The 18245-nt window shown below is 47.3% G+C and overlaps 1 protein-coding gene across 2 annotated transcripts in view; it reads left to right on the forward strand.

Moving 5' to 3' along the window:
• Positions 1–18245, forward strand: part of malt3 (MALT paracaspase 3) — a 142523-nt gene that overhangs the window by 44192 nt on the left and 80086 nt on the right. For both annotated transcript variants that reach the window (XM_072553158.1, XM_072553159.1), the window contains one exon: positions 13848–13983. In XM_072553158.1, the coding sequence (XP_072409259.1) occupies positions 13848–13983 (136 nt within the window). The remainder of the gene's footprint in view (positions 1–13847; positions 13984–18245) is intronic.

The following is an 18245-nucleotide window of genomic DNA, read 5'->3' on the forward strand; positions in this document are numbered from 1 at the left end:
TGGCAAATCACTTTAAATCTGTGCCCTCTGATTCCTGTTCTTTTTTTCCAAACAAAGAACAATTTCTCCCTATCTAATCTATCCAGCCCACTCCTGATTTTGAAAACCTCAATGAGGTCTCCTCTCAGCTGCCTTCTCTTCAAGGGGAGAGGACCCTCATCGCTGACATTCCTCATCCCTGGGACCATTCTTGTAAACCTCTACACTCCACTGCATTCCGACCCTGTTTACCAAGAGGTGCAGTGGACTGTGGCCAATAACCCAGCTGAGAAGCAGCTTCTCCAAGTTCAGCATCCCCTCTCCTCCCCCACCATTTCCTTCACATTAGATTAGATTACTTACAGTGTGGAAACAGGCCCTTCAGCCCAACAAGTCCACACCGACCCGCCGAAGTGCAACCCACCCAGACCCATTCCCCTACATTTACCCCTTCACCTAACACTACGGGCAATTTAGCATGGCCAATTCACCTAACCTGCACATCTTCGGACTGTGGGAGGAAACCGGAGCACTCTGAGGAAACCCACGCAGACACGCGGCGAATGTGCAAACTCCACACAGTCAGTCGCCTGAGACGGGAATTGAACCCAGGCCTCTGGCGCTGTGAGGCAACAGTGCTAACCAGTGTGCCACCATGCCGTCCAATTTCCCTGTGAAGCCACTCATTGTCCCTGCTGCTGTCACCCACGTGCACACCGAGTAAAGAAAATTTTCTTCTCTTGTTTCTTGCCAAAGTCTTCAGTATCTGTCCGCCTTGTCCCTGCCCCATTGGGAGCTTTCTTCCTCCTTTATCCCAAACCGTTGCGCATCCTTCAAGTTTTCCCCTCTGCTGCGAGGAGATCCTTATACGGCCCCACGAGTTAGGATTATACCATTCGGCCTACCTCGCCATTCAACGAGATGGTGGCTGAGACGATCTTCCACACCAGACGTATCAGCTGGATCACTGAGAGGATTAATTGGCGTCATGTTTGTACTTTATTTCGAAGTCCTGGTGTTACTCCCCAGCTGGTCAGTTCCTTTTGACCCCATTTTCTTCCAACATGTAGGCCCCACCTCAGAGCCATGTTGAGTGGAATTTCCCAATGACACCATGGTTACTCATAGCCTTGACCCATTTCTTTACCTCAATGTATAAGGTGGGGGTGGTTAGCCACTCTGGTTTATGTGGATCAGGATGTTATGCATTTAAAATAAAGTTTCAATTCATTTGATATCGTTCGGACACCCCCACTTGTGTCACGATCTATGAACCACATTTGAGGTACAGTCATTGTTTTACAACGACCCATTACCACAAACCAAAATTGACAACAATTAAGAGAACCATTTCAATTTTTTTCCCCCTTTTCCTGCGATGGCAGTGCTTTTGACACACAGCATTTATTGCTCATCGCTAATCGCTCTTCAGAAGGTGGTGGTGTTGAGCTGTCTCCTTGTACCACTGCAGTCCATGCAGTGTAGGTAGACCCACAGTGCTCCTAGGGAGGGAGTTCCAGAGTTTTGACCCGGATGATTGGGTCTGAATAGAACATTCCCAAAGTTACTGAGTTCATGAGGCACCGAGTAACTATCAGAGTAAGGGGTCACCCATTTACGACAGATGAGGAATTTCTTCCCCTGGAAGGTAATGAATCTGTGCAATCCTGAAATGCCAAAGGCCTGTCGAGGCTGGGTCATTAAGTATATTCAAGGCTGAGAGAGACAGGTTTTGAGTCGGTGAGAGATTCACGGATTATGGAGAAAATTGGATGGTGGAGTAGATTCAATGGGCTGAATGGCCTGCTTCTGCGACATCTTATGGTCAGGTGCAGCAGTGCCTGTGGATTAGTGTTCATGACGTGACAGAGAGCAACAAGGCTGTGGGACACACTATTGGAAAAGAGACCATTTCAATATGCATTAATAAATCTGTGGCTGTGTGCTAGGACAATCCAGTAAATTGGTAACACGGAACCTGAATAAGTGAAAGATCCTGATGCCCACAATGTCCAGTTCACTCAGATGTAATTGAGGTTTTTAGATCATAGAATCCCTATAGGTTGGAATGAGGCCATTTTCCCATCGGGTCTGCACTGACCCTCCAAAGAGCATCCCATCTTGACCCAGCCCCATCACCCCACATTTCCCATTGCCAATCCACCTAAACTGCACATCCTTGGACATTACGGGAACATTTCCCGTGGCTAACCCACCTGTGCACATCCTTGGACACTCTGCAGCAATTTCTCACAGCCAATCAATCTAACCTGCACATCCCTAGACACGGTAGGGGGCAATTTCCCATGGCCCATCCACCTAACTTGAACAGCTTTGGACTGTGGGAGACACAGGGAGAATGTGCAAACTCCACACAGACAGCTGCCTGAAGGTGGAATTGAACCCGGGTCCCCGGTGCTGAGAGGCAGCAGTGCTAACCACTGAACCATTGTACTCCTGTCAGAGTCTGATCGGAGAGTAGCAGAGATAAGGGCAGGTTCTTGGCTTCTCGGTCAGGTATTGAGAGAGGCTTGATTGATGAAAGTACTTGTATTTCCATCTCAGCTTTCATGACCTTGGGATGGTTCGTTAGCACCATCGAACCAAAGTATTGTTAAAGTGCCATTGCCATTGTAACCATGGGAACATGTACACTGCAAACTCCCATAAACTAACTGCATTATGGTAACAACCAGTGATATTGGTCAAGGAATAAATAGCAAGGGAGATCTCCTCTCCCCTTCTCCATTGAGGGAATAGGATTTTAATACCCAGCGGATTTGTTCTGATTTATTATTGTCACGTGTACCCAGATACAGTGAAATGTATTGTTTTGTGTGCCTATCCAGGCTAATCATACCTTAACATAAGTACATGAGGGAAATAGAACAGAATGCAGAATACAGTATTACAGCTACAGAGAAGATGCAGAGAAAGATCAACTCTAATATGTGAGAGGTTCATTCATAAGATTGATAACAGCAAGAAAGAAGCTGTTCTTAAATCTGTTGGTATGTGTTTTCAAACTCTTGTATCTTCTGCCAGATGGAAGAGCGTATAACTGGGGAATAGCGGGAGTATAACCGGGGTAGGAGGGGGTCTTTGATGATGTTGGCTTCTTTCCCGAGGCATTGGGAGGTGTGAACGGAGTTAATGGACGGAAGGCTGGTTTGCATGATGGACTGGGCTGTGTTTACAACTCTCTGTAACCAAGCTGTGATACATCTGGATAGGATGCTTTTCTATGGTGCATCTATAAAAATTGGTGTAAGAGTCATTGTGCACACGTCTTCTGAGGAAGTGGAGGTGTTGGTGTGCTTTCTTGACTGTAGACAGAGAGAGAGAGAGAGTGTGTAGACATCTTAATGTACCATTTGAAAGACTGTACCACTGACCCTGCAGCACTGCTTCAGTACTGCGCTGGAGTGTCAGCCCAGATTGTGCAATCCAGCCTCTGGAGTGGGGCTTGAACCCGTAGTCTTCAGGCTCGGTGTTGACCCATGCTGCCAACATGGCACTGCAGTTAGAAGCATTGGGTTTAACAGTTTAGAGATAAATCTGTGCAATGCTATGTGCCTTTAGCGTATAGAAGTGACAGACCTGTCAGGGTATCTGGTGACTTTGTAGAATAGAGTAGCTTTTTATTTGTCATTTCTACCTGATGCAACTGATAACTAAAAACGAGAGTGTTTCTCCAGGAGGATTCTGGGTGATCCAAGATGGAGGATGGGAAAAATTTCTCCCTGTAAGAACTGCTCCTTTTTTTGAGGTATTTTAGGTGCTGGAGGTGATTTCCTTGAATTCCAGGAGCAGCAATTACTGTTTTATATGCTGTTGAATTGTTTTGGAACTTTGGGAAAAAAAAGTCAAACCAACAGCAATTTTAAAAGGGAGTAGAACAGAAAAAGGAAGAGGCATTTGGATGGGTATATGAATAGGAAGGGTTTGGAGGGATATGGGCCGGGTGCTGGCAGGTGGGACTAGATTAGGTTGGAATATCTGGTTGGCATGGACGGGTTGGACTAAAGGGTCTGTTTCTGTGCTGTACATCACTATGACTCTATGACTGAGGGCGCTACATGGACACCACAAGCTACCCAATCGTACACAGCATAAGAAGTGCAAAACATGCACGGTACAGTGTCATAAAAGAATGATGAATAATAGACATTTCTCTAGCAGCAATTTGAAGTCATGCAAAGAGTGTCAGATGGGAAAGTGTCTGATCATACTTTGTTAAGGAGCCTACTAGCTTGGGGGAAGAAAGTTTGCTGACTGACTCTGGTTGCAAGGAGGGTTTCCTGGCAACCTAAGCACACAGGCAGTCTTTGATGTGGTGGCATTTTACAGACATGCTGGCTGATTGACTGAAAATAAAATATTTAAATCACCCTTCCTGAGTTCCCAGTAATTTGTGTTACTTTTTCCCAGCACATCCCCCATTTGTATTTGTATCTCAGTACAAACACCGTTCCAGTTAAATCCTCAGTGTAACAACACCTCTCAGAGTGAATGATTTGGAGATGCCGGTGTTGGACTGGGGTGTACAAAGTTAAAAATCACACAACACCAGGTTATAGTCCAACAGGTTTAATTGGAAGCACTAGCTTTCGGAGCGCTGCTCCTTTGTCAGGTGGTAGTGGAGGACACAATTGTAAGACAGAATTTATAGCAAAAGTTCACAGTGTGATGTAACTGAAATTATACATTGAAAAATACCTTGATTGTTTGTTAAGTCTCTCATCTGTTAGAATGACCATGTTAGTTTCACTTCTTTTATATGTAAGGCACAAAACGTTTTTTAAAAGTTACATTCTCAGGTTAACTGTAACAATTGGTGTCAGCCCAGATAAGATGTTAAGATGTTGAAGGTGTTAGCCCCCTGTGTTCCCTGTCTGTGCCATAATGTTTCGACTGATTCTAATCTAAAAAGTGAATTAATAGAGTCTTACATGGATTCATGCAGTTTTTGAGCAAAGTACAATGTAACTCTGCAAGTACAAATTCACCCACAAACGTGTATGTGTGTGTTGCGTGTGTGTATAAAGCAGTCTAAGTCTGTGAGAGGGTACGTCTGGGAGTGTGTGTGTGTCTGTGGGAGTGTCTGTGTGTCTGGGGTGGGATGTTGTGAGTGTCTGTGAGAGTGTGTATGTGTGTGAGACTGTAAATGGGTCTAAGTCTGTGAGAGGGTGCATGCGTGTTTGTGTGTGCAGGAGTCTTTGTGAGTGTCTGTGTGTGTGTATAGTGCAATGGTGGTCACCTGTAGTGTGACATGAACCCAAGGTCCCAGTTGAGGCCCTCCCTATGGGTACTTAGGCACTTTACACTCACACACACATATACACTCTCTCTCACAACCCACACCTCAGACACACACACATATATATGTTTGTGGGGTGAATTTGTACTTGCAGAGTAACATTGTACTTTGCTCAAAAACTGCATGAATCCACGTAAGACGCTATTAATTAATTTTTTAGATTAGAATCAGTCTAAACATTATGACACAGACAATAGAACACAGGGGGCTAACACCTTCAACATCTTAACATCTGGGCTGACACCAATTGTTACAGTTAACCTGAGAATGTAACTTGTAAAAAACGTTTTGGATTTACATATGAAAGAAGTGAAACTATCATGGTCATTCTAATAGATAAGAGATTTAACAAACAATCAAGGTGTTTTTCAATGTATAATTTCAGTTACATTACACTGTAAACTTTTGCTATAAATTCTGTGCCTTATGATCTTATACCCCACAACCACCTGATGAAGGAGCGTCGCTCCGAAAGCTAGTGCTTCCAATTAAACCTGTTGGACTATAAACTGGTGTTGCGTGATTCTTACCTCAGAATAAATGCTGCTTTGTTTGTTGCAGGTTAGAATCAAATAATCCCTACAGTCTGGAAACAGGCCCTTCAGCCCAACAAGTCCACACTTAACCCTCTGAAAAGTATCCCACTCAAACCCATCCCCCTACCCAATTACTCTACGTTTACCCCTGACTGATGCACCTAACGTACACATCCCTGAACACTATGGACAATTTAGCATGGCCAATTCACCCCTCACCTGCACTTCTTTGGACTGTGGGAGGAAACCAGAGCACCCAGAGGAAATCCATGCAGACACAGGGAGAACATGCCAACTCCACACAGACAGTTGCCTGAGGCGGGAATTGAACCTGGGTTCCTGGCACTGTGAGGCAGCAGTGCTGACCACTGAGCCACTATGCTGCCTAATGACACCAGGCCAGTTTCATTCTCCAAAAAGGCATCATAGCGTGAATGCTGGAAATCTGAAACAAATAAAGGGAATGATGGAGAAACTCAGCAGGTCTGGAAGCATCTGTGGAGATAGAGAGAGACAGAGTTAACTTATTGAGTCTGGTATGATTCCTTCCAGAGTTCTGAGTAAGACCCAAGGGATTTGAAACCTTAATTCTGTTTTTCTCGTCACAGATGCTGCCAGACCTGCTGAGTTTCTCCAGCAATCTCTGCTTGTGTTACTGATTTCCAGCATCCACAGTTCTCTCACTGTATGTGGGTCAGGCTGGGAGTAGCATGGGGGTGTTGGAGGCTGGAATTTCTATCCTCACCCCGGCTTCCACCACTTCCTGTGACAGTGAGTTCCACACCCTCACCACCTCAATCGGGGATAGTGACCTTATTACCCCTCAGTGATTTGTTCAGCAAAGCTCTGTCATCATCTTCCTGATTTGTAACAGTGTAATCTTTGACCATGTCGACCAGGTATCGTGGTGTGACTGAGATTTCACTCAGATTGTGGTAACTCTGATCAGTGCTAACTTTGTGGGCTGGGTCAAGTTCAGAGCTGAAAATGTGTTGCTGGAAAAGCGCAGCAGGTCAGGCAGCATCCAAGGAACAGGAGAATCGACGTTTCGGGCATCAGCCCTTCTTCAGGAATGAGGAAAGTGCGTCCAGCAGGCTAAGATAAAAGGTAGGGAGGAGGGACTTGGGGGAGGGGCGTTGGGAATGCGATAGGTGGAAGGAGGTCAAGGTGAGGGTGATAGGCCGGAGTGGGGTGGGGGCGGAGAGGTCAGGAAGAAGATTGCAGGTTAGGAAGGCGGTGCTGAGTTCGAGGGATTTGACTGAAACAAGGTGGGGGGAGGGGAAATGAAGAAACTGGAGAAATCTGAGTTCATCCCTTGTGGTTGGAGGGTTCCCAGGCGGAAGATGAGGCACTCTTCCTCCAACCGTCGTGTTGCCATGGTCTGGCGATGGAGGAGTCCAAGGACTTGCATGTCGTTGGTGGAGTGGGAGGGGGAGTTGAAGTGTTGGGCTACGGGGTGGTTGGGTTGGTTGGTCCGGGTGTCCCAGAGGTGTTCTCTGAAACATTCTGCAAGTAGGCGGCCTGTCTCCCCAATATAGAGGATGCCACATCGGGTGCAATAGATGATGTGTGTGGAGGTGCAGGTGAATTTGTGGCGGATATGGAAGTGTCCCTTGGGGCCTTGGAAGGAAGTGAGGGGGGAGGTGTGGGCGCAAGTTTTGCATTTCTTGCGGTTGCAGGGGAAAGTGCCGGGAGTGGAGGTTGGGTTGGTGTGGACCTGACAAGGGAGTCACGGAGGGAGTGTTTTTTTCGGAACGCTGATAGGGGAGGAACTGTGGGAGGAAACCGGAGCACCCGGAGGAAGCCCACGCAGACATGGGGGAGAATGTGCAAACGCCACACAGACAGTCACCCGAGGTTGGAATTGAACCTGGGACCCTGGTGCTGTGAGGCAGCAGTGCTAACCACTGTGCCGCCCCGAGTTACAAGGAGAGGCTGAATAGACTGGGACTTTTCTCACTGGAGCATAGGAGGTTGAGGGGTTATAGAAGTTTATAAAGTCATGAGAGGTAGAGGTAAGGTGAATGGAAGGTGTCTTTTCCCTAAGAAGCATAGACCAGTAAGTCTAACACCTGTGATAGGTAAGTTACATGAGAAGATTCTGAGGGATAAGATTAAACATGCCTTTGGAAAGACAGGGTTTGATTACAAGTAGTCAGCATGGCTTTGTGCATTGGCGATCATGCCTCAGAAATTTATTAGAGTTCTTTGATGAAGTGACCAGAAAGGTTGACGAGGGCAGGGTGGTTGATGTAGTCCATATGGATTTCAGTAAGGCCTTTTTTTAAAGATTAGATTTGATTCCCTACAATGTGGAAACAGGACCTTCAGCCCAACAAGTACACACCAACCCTCCAAAGAGTAACCCACCCAGACTCATTTCCCTCTGACTAATGCACCGAACACTATGGGCAATTCACCTGAGGAAACCGGAGCACCCACAGGAAACCCACACAGACACCGGGGAGAATGTGCAAACACCACACAGACAGTCGCCCGAGGCAGGAACTGAATCTGGGGCCCTGGTGTTGAGAGGCAGCAGTGCTAACCACTGAGCCACAGTGCCGCCCTAATAAGGTTCCATATAGTAGGCTGCTCTGGAAGGTTAGATCACATGGAATCCAGGGCAAGCTGGCAAATTAGATACAAAATTGGCTTGATGATAGGAAGCAGAGGGTAAGAGTGGAAGGATGCTGGTTGGATTGGAGGCCTGTAACTATTGGAGTGCCTCAGGGGCCGGTGCTCGGCCCATTGCTGTTTGTTATCTATATCAATGATTTGGATGAGAATGTATAAGGCATGATTAATAAATTTGCTGATGACACTAAAGTAGGCGGCATCATGGACAGTGAGGAAGGTTATCAGAAATCGTGGCAAGACCTTGAGCAGCTGGAAGAGTGGGCTGAGGAATGGCAAATGGAGTTTAATATAGATAAATGTGAGGTCTTGCATTTTGGGAAGTCAAATCAAGGTAGGAGTTTCTTGGTGAATGGTAGGGCCTTAAGGAGTATAGTGGAACAGAGGGACCTTGGAGTTCAGGTGCAGGGTTCTCTGAAAGTGGAGCTACAGGTAGACAGGGCAGTGAAGGAGGCCTTCATCAGTCAGGGCATTGAGTGTAGAAGTTGTGAAGTTATATTGCAGTTGTACGGACGGTGGTGAGGACACACTGAGAATATAGTGTTCACTTTTGGTCACCTTGCTGTGGGAAGGATGTTATTAAACAGAAAAGAGTGCAGACAAAATTTATAAGGATAGTGTCAGGACCCAAGGGTCTGAGTTATAGGGAGAAGTTGGACAAGCTAGACTTTGATCTTTACAGCATAGGAGACTGAGGGGGAACCTTATGGAAGTGATTAAGATCATAAAGAGAATGGATAGGGTGAATGCACTCAGTCTTTTTCCCAGGGTTGGGGAATCAAGGACGAGAGGGCATCAGTTTAAGGTTAGAGGGGAAAGAATAAAATGGAACCTGAGGGGAAACTTTTTTTACACAGAGGGTAGTACGCATATGGAATGATCTGCCGGGGAAGTGGTTGAGGTGGGTACATTAACAACATTTAAAAGGCATTTGGACAAATATATAAATAGGAAAGGATTGCAAGAATATGGGCCAAGTGCAGGGAAATGGGGTTAGTATGGATGGACATTTTGGTCGGCATGGACCATTTAGGGCCAAAGGGCCTGTCTCCATGCTGTAGGACTCGATGACTGTAGGGTGGGGGAGTTCAGTATTACGGGCTATATTTTTAAGATGAGAGGAGAAAGATTTAAAGAAGACATGACTGACACTTCTTTGACATAGAGAGTGGTTCATGTGTGGAATGAACTTTGAGTGGAAATGGTGGGTGCGGGTACAGTTGGAACGTTTATCAGACATTTGGGTAAGTACATGAATAGGAAATGGAGCGATATGGGCCAGGCATAGACAGGTGGGACTAGTTTACTTTGGGATTCTGGTTGATATGGATTTTGTTGGACCGAAGGGTCTGTTTCCATGTAGTATGACTCTATCACAACTATTCAAGGAGAAAGTGAGGACTGCAGATGCTGGAGATCAGAGCTGAAAATGTGTTGCTGGAAAAGCGCAGCAGGTCAGGCAGCATCCAAGGAGCAGGAGAATCGACGTTTCGGGCATAAGCCCTTCTTCAGGAATCTTCAGTTCTCCTGCTCCTTGGATGCTGCCTGACCTGCTGCGCTTTTCCAGCAACACATTTTCAGCTCTATCACAACTCTGACAACACTTCAAAACATCCTGTTGGCCTGTGAAGGATTGGGACTTTCTGAGAATGTGAAAGCTACTATACAAATGCAGGATTGTTCCCTTTCAGTTGAACCTCAGCAATACCCCATTCAGGCAAAATCACGTTCTGTTTTAATCAGTGCTTCCCAAATGTTCTCCCACTCAGGGCCTGAAAATTGTCCTGACCCCCTCAGTGAGAACCTTCAGAGTAATGTAATACAAGGCAGCCATTACTGGCTCAGAAGTTGTTACCTGACTTTGGGTTCTAACACCTGATTTAAATCATAACAATTAGAGTAGAAACGTAGAAAATAGAAGCAGGAATAAGCCATTCAGCCCTTCAAGCCTGCCATGCCATTCAATATGATAGCCAATGAAGTGCGCTGTCCCTGCTTTCTCCCCCACTACCCTTTGATTAACCCTAACAGTGAAATCTAACTCCTTCTTGAAAACTTTAAAAACCACACAGCACCTGGTTATTGTCCAAAAGGTTTATTTGGAAAGCAAGGCTTCTTGAAAATATTCAATGTTTTGACCTCCACTGTTACTTAGATTCGATTAGATTCCCTACAGTGTGGAAACAGGCCCTTCAGCCCAACAAGTCCACACCCCTATATTTACCCCTGACTAATCCACCTAAGACTACGGGCAATTTAGCGTGGCCAATTCACCTGACCTGCACATCTTTGTGACTGTGGGAGGAAACTGGAGCACCCAGAGGAAACCCACGCAGACACGGGGAGAACGTGCAAACTCCACACAGACAGTTACCCGAGGTGGGAATTGAACCCAGGTCCCTGGCGCTGTGAGGCAGCAGTGCTAACCACTGAGCCACTGTGCCGCCCCTTTAAAATTCCTCAATCAGAGAATTCCACAGGCTCACTAATCTGAAGACATATCTTCTCTCTCAGTCCTAAATAGCCTGCCTCACATCCTTAGACTGTGACCCCCGGTACTGGACTTCCTGGTCATCAAAAACATTCTTCCTGTGTTTACCCTGTCGAGTCCTGTTGGGATATTATGTATAGGTTTCTGTGAGATCTCCTCATTTAGTGAACGTAGTGCTAACCATTCCAGTCTCCCTTCATACATGAGTCCTGCTGTTCCAGCTGGTTTTGAAACTGTTGTTAGAATACTGAATGGACTCTCAAACTCTTAACATTCACCTGTACCTGTGTTTTTGTTTTTGCTGCTGTTTACCTATTATTTACTGCTCTAGGCTACTTAACTCTGTGATCTGCTTGTATTGCTCGCAAGACAAAGCTTTTCACTGTCCCTCGGTACGCGTGACAATAAAATTCAATTCAATTCAATCTGATAAACCTTCCCACTCTCTCCATCACCAGAACATCTTTCCTTCAATAGAGAGACTAAAATTACACTCCGTATCCCAGGTGTAGACTCACTGGTGAAGGTAGAACAGGTTCTTTGTGGATTTCGACCTCAATCTAATTTAAGTGCAGTGTGACTCTCAGTTCTGTATCTGTCTGATTCACACAAGGAACTGAATATGAACAGAAACCTATTATCACTGAAAGGGGGTTTTCAGCCATTCTAAGTTTCTTTTTCTGATTATTGCGTTGAACACAAGAGGCAGGTATTATAAAGCCTGTAACGAGTCACTGATTTGTTTTTAACTCTGAGGAGGTCAAGGGTCAGTCTCGTTGACATGAAGCCTGGATCATCTCAAGTTTCACTCAAACAAACCAGTACAGTGTGCTGTCTGAGGGGGGGGGGGCGATTTGGTACATGCCATTGTCACGGTGGGTCTCATTGGTTCTGCCCATGATGTAAACTGGGTGAATGGGCAGGAATGATCCCTTAAGGAGCCATGAGTTTGCACAGAGTTAAATGAGGGAGTTTTTAAAATTCATTCACCGAATGTGGGTGTTGCTACTGAGGCCAGCATTTATTGACCATCCCTAATTGCCCAGAAAGCAGTTAAGAATCAACCACATTGATGAGAGTCTGGAGTCACATGTAGGTCAGACTGGGTAAGGATGGCAGTTTCCTTCCCTAAAGGACATTACTGAAGCAGATTTTTTTTTCAACAATGGATTCTTGGTCATCATTAGATTTTTATTGAATTCCAGTTCCCCCATCTGCCATGGCAGGATTTGAACCCAAGTCCCCAGAACAGGTTACCTGGCTCTCTAGATTAACAGTTGAGTGATAATACCACTAGGCCATCGCCTACCCCAGTTCTTTTTCAGTGGCATGGAAAGGTCTTAGGGGTATGGGTGAGATCTTCTGAATGTACCTTTTGGAAGGTTCCAGAATGGTTCACGACCCCTTTGACGAGCAGTGAGGCAGATGAGCTGGGAGAGCTGGCCCCACCCACACAGACTGGGGGGTCTTTGGATCTAAGGGATGCCAAGTGGAGCTATCGGAGTCGGGGTGCAGACTGTGCTCTCACTCCCTGCACCTGCCGGAGGTGGTTCACCCATCCATCCACCATTGTTAAATGACTGAATAGTCCATTCCAGCCAATGGTTTCTACATTACAACAATGACTGCACATCTATAGTAGTTGACTGGCCGTAGAGTGCTTTGAGATGTCTAGTCGTCATGCTGTCTGTGTCTCAGACTCTCATTCTTGCTTGCTCTGTTGCTTTATCTTGACTTCTTTCTCTCTGTCCTCCTCTTTCTCTCTCTCAATCTCTCTGCCCCTCTCCCTCTCGTTCTCTCTCTCTCTCTCTCTCCCCCTCTGTCTCTTTCAGAGTGTCTCTGTCTCTCTTTCTTACTCTCTCTGTGGATATGAGTGGCAACACGGTGACTCATACCTTTCATGACTTCATAAACCTCTATAAGGTTTACCACCCCTCAGCCTCTGACGCTGCGGGCAAAACAGCTCCAGCCTATTCAACCTCTCCCTATAGCTCAAATCCTCCAATCCTGGCAACATCCTTGTAAATCTTCTCTGCATTTCAAATTTAACAACATCTTTCCTGTAGCAGGGAGACCAGAATTGGACACAGTATTCTAAAAGTGGCCTCACCAATGTCCTGTAGGGCCGTAACATGACATCCCAATTGCTATACTCAATACACCTCGGCAACCCTTGTGGTCTGGCCCATTCTCAAAGGCTCTTGTGTACATCAGTTTTTAAAACTCATTCACGGGATGAGAATGACGCTGACTAGAACAGCATTTATTGCCCATTCCTAATTGCCTCACAGTGCCGTTAGGAGTCACCCACATTGCTGTGGGTCTGGAATGGGCCAGACCAGCTAAACATGGCAGATTTCATTCTCAAAAGGATATCAGTGAATCAGATGGGGTTTTTTATACAACAGTTGACATTGTTTGCATGGTCAGTATTGGAACTGAGATTTACTCCAGATGTTTATCGAATTCAAATTTCCCCACCTGCCATGTTGGGATTTGAGCTCATAACCCGAGAACATTACGTTAGAGTTCTGCATTACAAGGCCAGTGTCATTGCCACTACCTTTACCTCCAATCGAAACTGGAGTAGGCCATTCGGCCCTTTGAGCCTGTTCCATCATTCGATGTGTCCACGGCTGATCATCCAACACCGTCCCCTGTTCCCGCTTTCTCCCCCTGCCTTTTGATTACTTTCGCTGTAAGGACTCTAACTCGTTTGTGAAAACATTCAATGCTTTGACCTCAACCGCTTTCTGTGGGAGTGACTTCACAGGTTCACCACTCCCTGAGTGAAGAGATTTCTCCTCACCTCAGTATGTTGATGGTATTGGGAGTCAGCCTGGGAAGGACCTCTGTTTAAGCCTGGTTTTCTTGTCGGTTACAGATTGCTGGAGCAGTTCAGTCGGTGCTGCCCGTTAATGAGAGAAGGAGTGCACTCTACGTGTGCCGAGTGCACGATCAGCAGAACGAATGTGTATTCAGCGACTGGGCGAAGATCAAAGTTCATTTTATCAAATCTGGTAATGCTTCCTTTGTTTATCAGCGGTTGTCATGGGGACGTTGCTGGCTGCATTGGTTTTGTAGCTGCTCTTGGTCTCTCAAAACTCTATATTTTCGAGTTAGTTCAGAAAGCCAATCTTTGCTTATTTTGGCAGGAAAACAATCACCTTTAAGCTAGCTTGAGATATCATTTTTGCAGTTAAAGGATAGCCTTTACTTTTGAATTATCCCCTGAGAAGTGGTTTTGGCAATCCCCCTATTTCCCTCACCTCGAATATCAACTGTGCTTTATCAATGTTTAAACTCATTTGCCAATTTTCCAAACCCACTTCCAGTTTGTTAATGTCTTCCTGTAATTTGTTTCCATCCTGTTGACTATCTATACTGTTCCCACCCCCTGTACATCTCACTACAAATGTTAGAATCACCTACCAGTGTGAAAATAGCGTCTTTTATTCCACAGTCTGGATTTTTTTTGCCTGATGAAGGAGCAGCGCTATGAAAGCTTGTGATTTCAAATAAACCCGTTGAACTGTGTGACTTTTGAATTTGTCCTCCCCAGTCCAACGCTGGCATCTCCACCTCATAGATATTTTCTGATCAACCAGTTCAGAGATGTTATTGCATATCTCCGAGCTAAGCTAAGAGGTAGGGGCACTACCACTCTGCACCACAACAGCCCTAGTGATGCCACAGTCGATTTGGTTGATGACAGGAGTGATCAGCTGGAGTGCCAGTTCTGAAGCTGGCGAGACAACACTTTCCCTGAACCTGCTGCCTGTTCTGAAACTCCCTCTGCATTCTCCTACCTCTCATTCCCTACTCTCTGATCTTCTTTGTTCATCTATCATCGGGCACTTCATCAAAAGATTTTTATTGTTTAAATTCAGGAAAGGGTTAGGCCGCTTTTGGAATATTGTGTGCAATTCTGGTCTCCGTTCCTGTCGGAAGGGTGTTGTGAAACTTAAAAGGGGTTTCAGAAAAGGTTTTCAAGGATGTTGCCAGGGTTGGAGGATTTCAGCTATTGGGAGAGACTGAATAGGCTGGGGCTGTTTTCCCTGGAGTGTCGGAGACTGAGGGGTGACCTTACAGAGGTTTATAAAATCATGAGGGGTATGGATAGGGTAAATAGACAAAGTCTTTTCCTTGGGGTCAGGGAGTCCAGAACTAGAGGGCATGCCCCTCAGGTCTCTGTCAAAACTTTCCCCTTTCACCCTTGACCTATATCCTCTCATTCTGGACTCCCCCACCCCAAAGAAAAGACTTCGTCTATTTATCCTATCCATTGACATCATGATTTTATAATCCTCTATTAGATCACCCCGAGCCTACGACCTTCCAGGGAAAACAGCCCAGCCCATTCAGTGTCTCCCTGTAGCTCAAACCTTCCAACCCCAGCAATATCCTTGTAAATCTTTTCTGACCCTTTTCAGGTTTCACAACATCCTTCCTGTCGGAGGGAGACCAGTAATGTACACAATATTCCAACTCCTGCTCCTGGTTCTTACGTGTATATTCTGGATTAGTGGTGCTGGAAGAGCACAGCAGTTCAGCCAGCACCCAACGAGCAGCGAAATCGATGTTTCGGGCAAAAGCCCTTCATCAGGAATAAAGGCAGTGAGCCTGAAGCGTGGAGAGATAAGCTAGAGGAGGGTGGGGGTGGGGAGAAAGTAGCATAGAGTACAATGGGTGAGTGGGGGAGGAGATGAAGGTGATAGGTCAGGGAGGAGAAGGTGGAGTGGATAGGTGGAAAAGGAGCTAGGCAGGTCAGACAAGTCCAGACAAGTCAAGGAGACAGGGCTGAGCTGGAAGTTTGAACTAGGATGAGGTGGGGGAAGGGGAAATGAGGAAACTGTTGAAGTCCACATTGATGTCTTGGGGTTGTAGTGTTCCGAGGCGGAAGATGAGGCGTTCTTCCTCCAGGCGTCTGGTGGTGAGGGAGCGGCGGTGAAGGAGGCCCAGGACCTCCATGTCCTCAGCAGAGTGGGAGAGGGAGTTGAAATGTTGGGCCACGGGGCGGTGTGGTTGATTGGTGCGGGTGTCTTGGAGATGTTCCCTAAAGTGCTCTGCTAGGAGTCGCCCAGTCTCCCCAATGTAGAGGAGACCGCATCGGGAGCAACGGATACAATAAATGATATTAGTGGATGTGCAGGTAAAACATTGGTGGATGTGGAAGGCTCCTTTAGGGCCTTGGATAGAGGTGAGGGAGGAGGTGTGGGCGCAGGTTTTACAGTTCCTGCGGTGGCAGGGGAAAGTGCCAGAATGGGAGGGTGGTCGTAGGGGGGCGTGGACCTGATCAGGTAGTCACGGAGGGAACGGTCTTTGCAGAAGGCGGAAAGGGGTGGGGAGGGAAATATATCCCTGGTGGTGGGGTCTTTTTGGAGGTAGCGGAAATGTCAGCGGATGATTTGGTTTATGTGAAGGTTTGTAGGGTGGAAAGTGAGCACCAGGGGCGTTCTGTCCTTGTTACGGTTGGAGGGGTGGGGTCTGAGGGCGGAGGTGCGGGATGTGGACGAGATGCGTTGGAGGGCATCTTTAACCACGTGGGAAGGGAAATTGCGGTCTCTAAAGAAGGAGGCCATCTGGTGTGTTCTATGGTTGAACTGGTCCTCCTGGGAGCAGATACGGCGGAGGTGGAGAAATTGGGAATACGGGATGGCATTTTTGCAAGAGATAGGGTGGGAAGAGGTGTAATCCAGGTAGCTGTGGGAGTCGGTGAGTTTGTAAAAAATGTCAGTGTCAAGTCGGTCATCACTAATGGAGATGGAGAGGTCCAGGAAGGAGAGGGAGGTGTCAGAGATGGTCCAGGTAAATTTAAGGTCAGGGTGGAATGTGTTGGTGAAGTTGATGAATTGCTCAACCTCCTCGCGGGAGCACGAGGTGGCGCCAATGCAGTCATCAATGTAACGGAGGAAGAGGTGGGGAGTGGTGCCGGTGTAATTACGGAAGATCAACTGCTCTACATAGCCAACAAAGAGACAGGCATAGCTGGGGCCCATACTTGTACCCATGGCTACCCCTTTGGTCTGGATGAAGTGGGAGGGATCAAAGGAGAAATTGTTAAGGGTGAGGACCAGTTCGGCCAAACGAATGAGAGTGTCGGTGGAAGGGTACTGTTGGGGACGTCTGGAAAGGAAAAAACGGAAGACTTGGAGGCCCTGGATGGAGGTGTAGAGGGATTGGATATACATGGTGAAGATGAGGCGTTGGGGGCCAGGGAAACAGAAGTCTTGGAGGAGGTGGAGGGCGTGGGTGTTGTCTCGAACGTATGTGGGGAGTTCCTGGACTAGGGGGGATAGGACAGTGTCGCGGTAGGTAGAGATGAGTTCAGTGGGGCAGGAGCATGCTGAGACAATGGGTCGGCCAGGGTGGTCAGGCTTGTGGATCTTGGGAAGGAGGTAGAACCGGGCAGTGCGGGGTTCCTGGACTATGAGGTTGGAAGCTGTGGGTGGGAGATCTCCTGAGGTGATGAGGTTCTGTATGGTCTGGGAGATGCTGGTTTGGTGATGGGGGGTGGGGTCATGGTCGAGGGGGCAGTAGGAAGAGGTGTCCTCGAGTTGGCGTTTGGCTTCAGTGGTGTAGAGGTCAGTGTGCCACACTACCACTGCACCCCTTTATCCGCTGGCTTGATGGTGAGGTTGGGATTAGAGCAGAGGGATTGGAGGGCTGCATGTTGTGAGGGTGAGAGGTTGGGGTGGGGGAGGGGAGGTCGACAGGTTGAGGCGGTTAATGTCCCGGCAGCAGTTGGAAATGAAGAGGTTGAGGGCAGGTCATAGGCCAGCGCGGGGTGTCCAGGTGGATGTAGTGTGTTGGAAGTGGGCGAAGGGGTCCTCGAAAGGTGGGCGGGAGTCCTGATTGTGAAAGTAAGCTCAGAGGCGGAGGCGACGGAAGAATTGTTCGATGTCACGGCATGTATTAAATTCATTGATGCGTGGACGGAGGGGGATGAAGGTGAGTCCTTTGCTGAGGACTGATCGTTCGTCCTCAGTGAGGGGGAGGTCTGGTGGGATGGTGAAAACTCAGCAGGGCTGGGAGCTGGGATCTGGTGTGGGTGTGGAGCTGGGAGTGGGAGCGGAACCTGTAACTGGAGTGGGTGTGATGGTGGGGGGAATGGGGATGGAGTCATGAGCAGGGGTAGTGTTCCCCTTGGGGTTCTGGGGGGTGGGGATAGTGACAGTGGGGTCTGTGGGGGGCGTGTCAGCAGAATGCAGGTGAGTGGCGCTGGTGGGGGCGGAAGTGGTGGTGACCATGGCAGTAGGGGTGGCGGAGGTCACTGAGCGTG

Source organism: Chiloscyllium punctatum, chromosome 33 (genome assembly GCF_047496795.1).
Source record: "Chiloscyllium punctatum isolate Juve2018m chromosome 33, sChiPun1.3, whole genome shotgun sequence".
Classification (NCBI taxonomy): domain Eukaryota; kingdom Metazoa; phylum Chordata; class Chondrichthyes; order Orectolobiformes; family Hemiscylliidae; genus Chiloscyllium; species Chiloscyllium punctatum.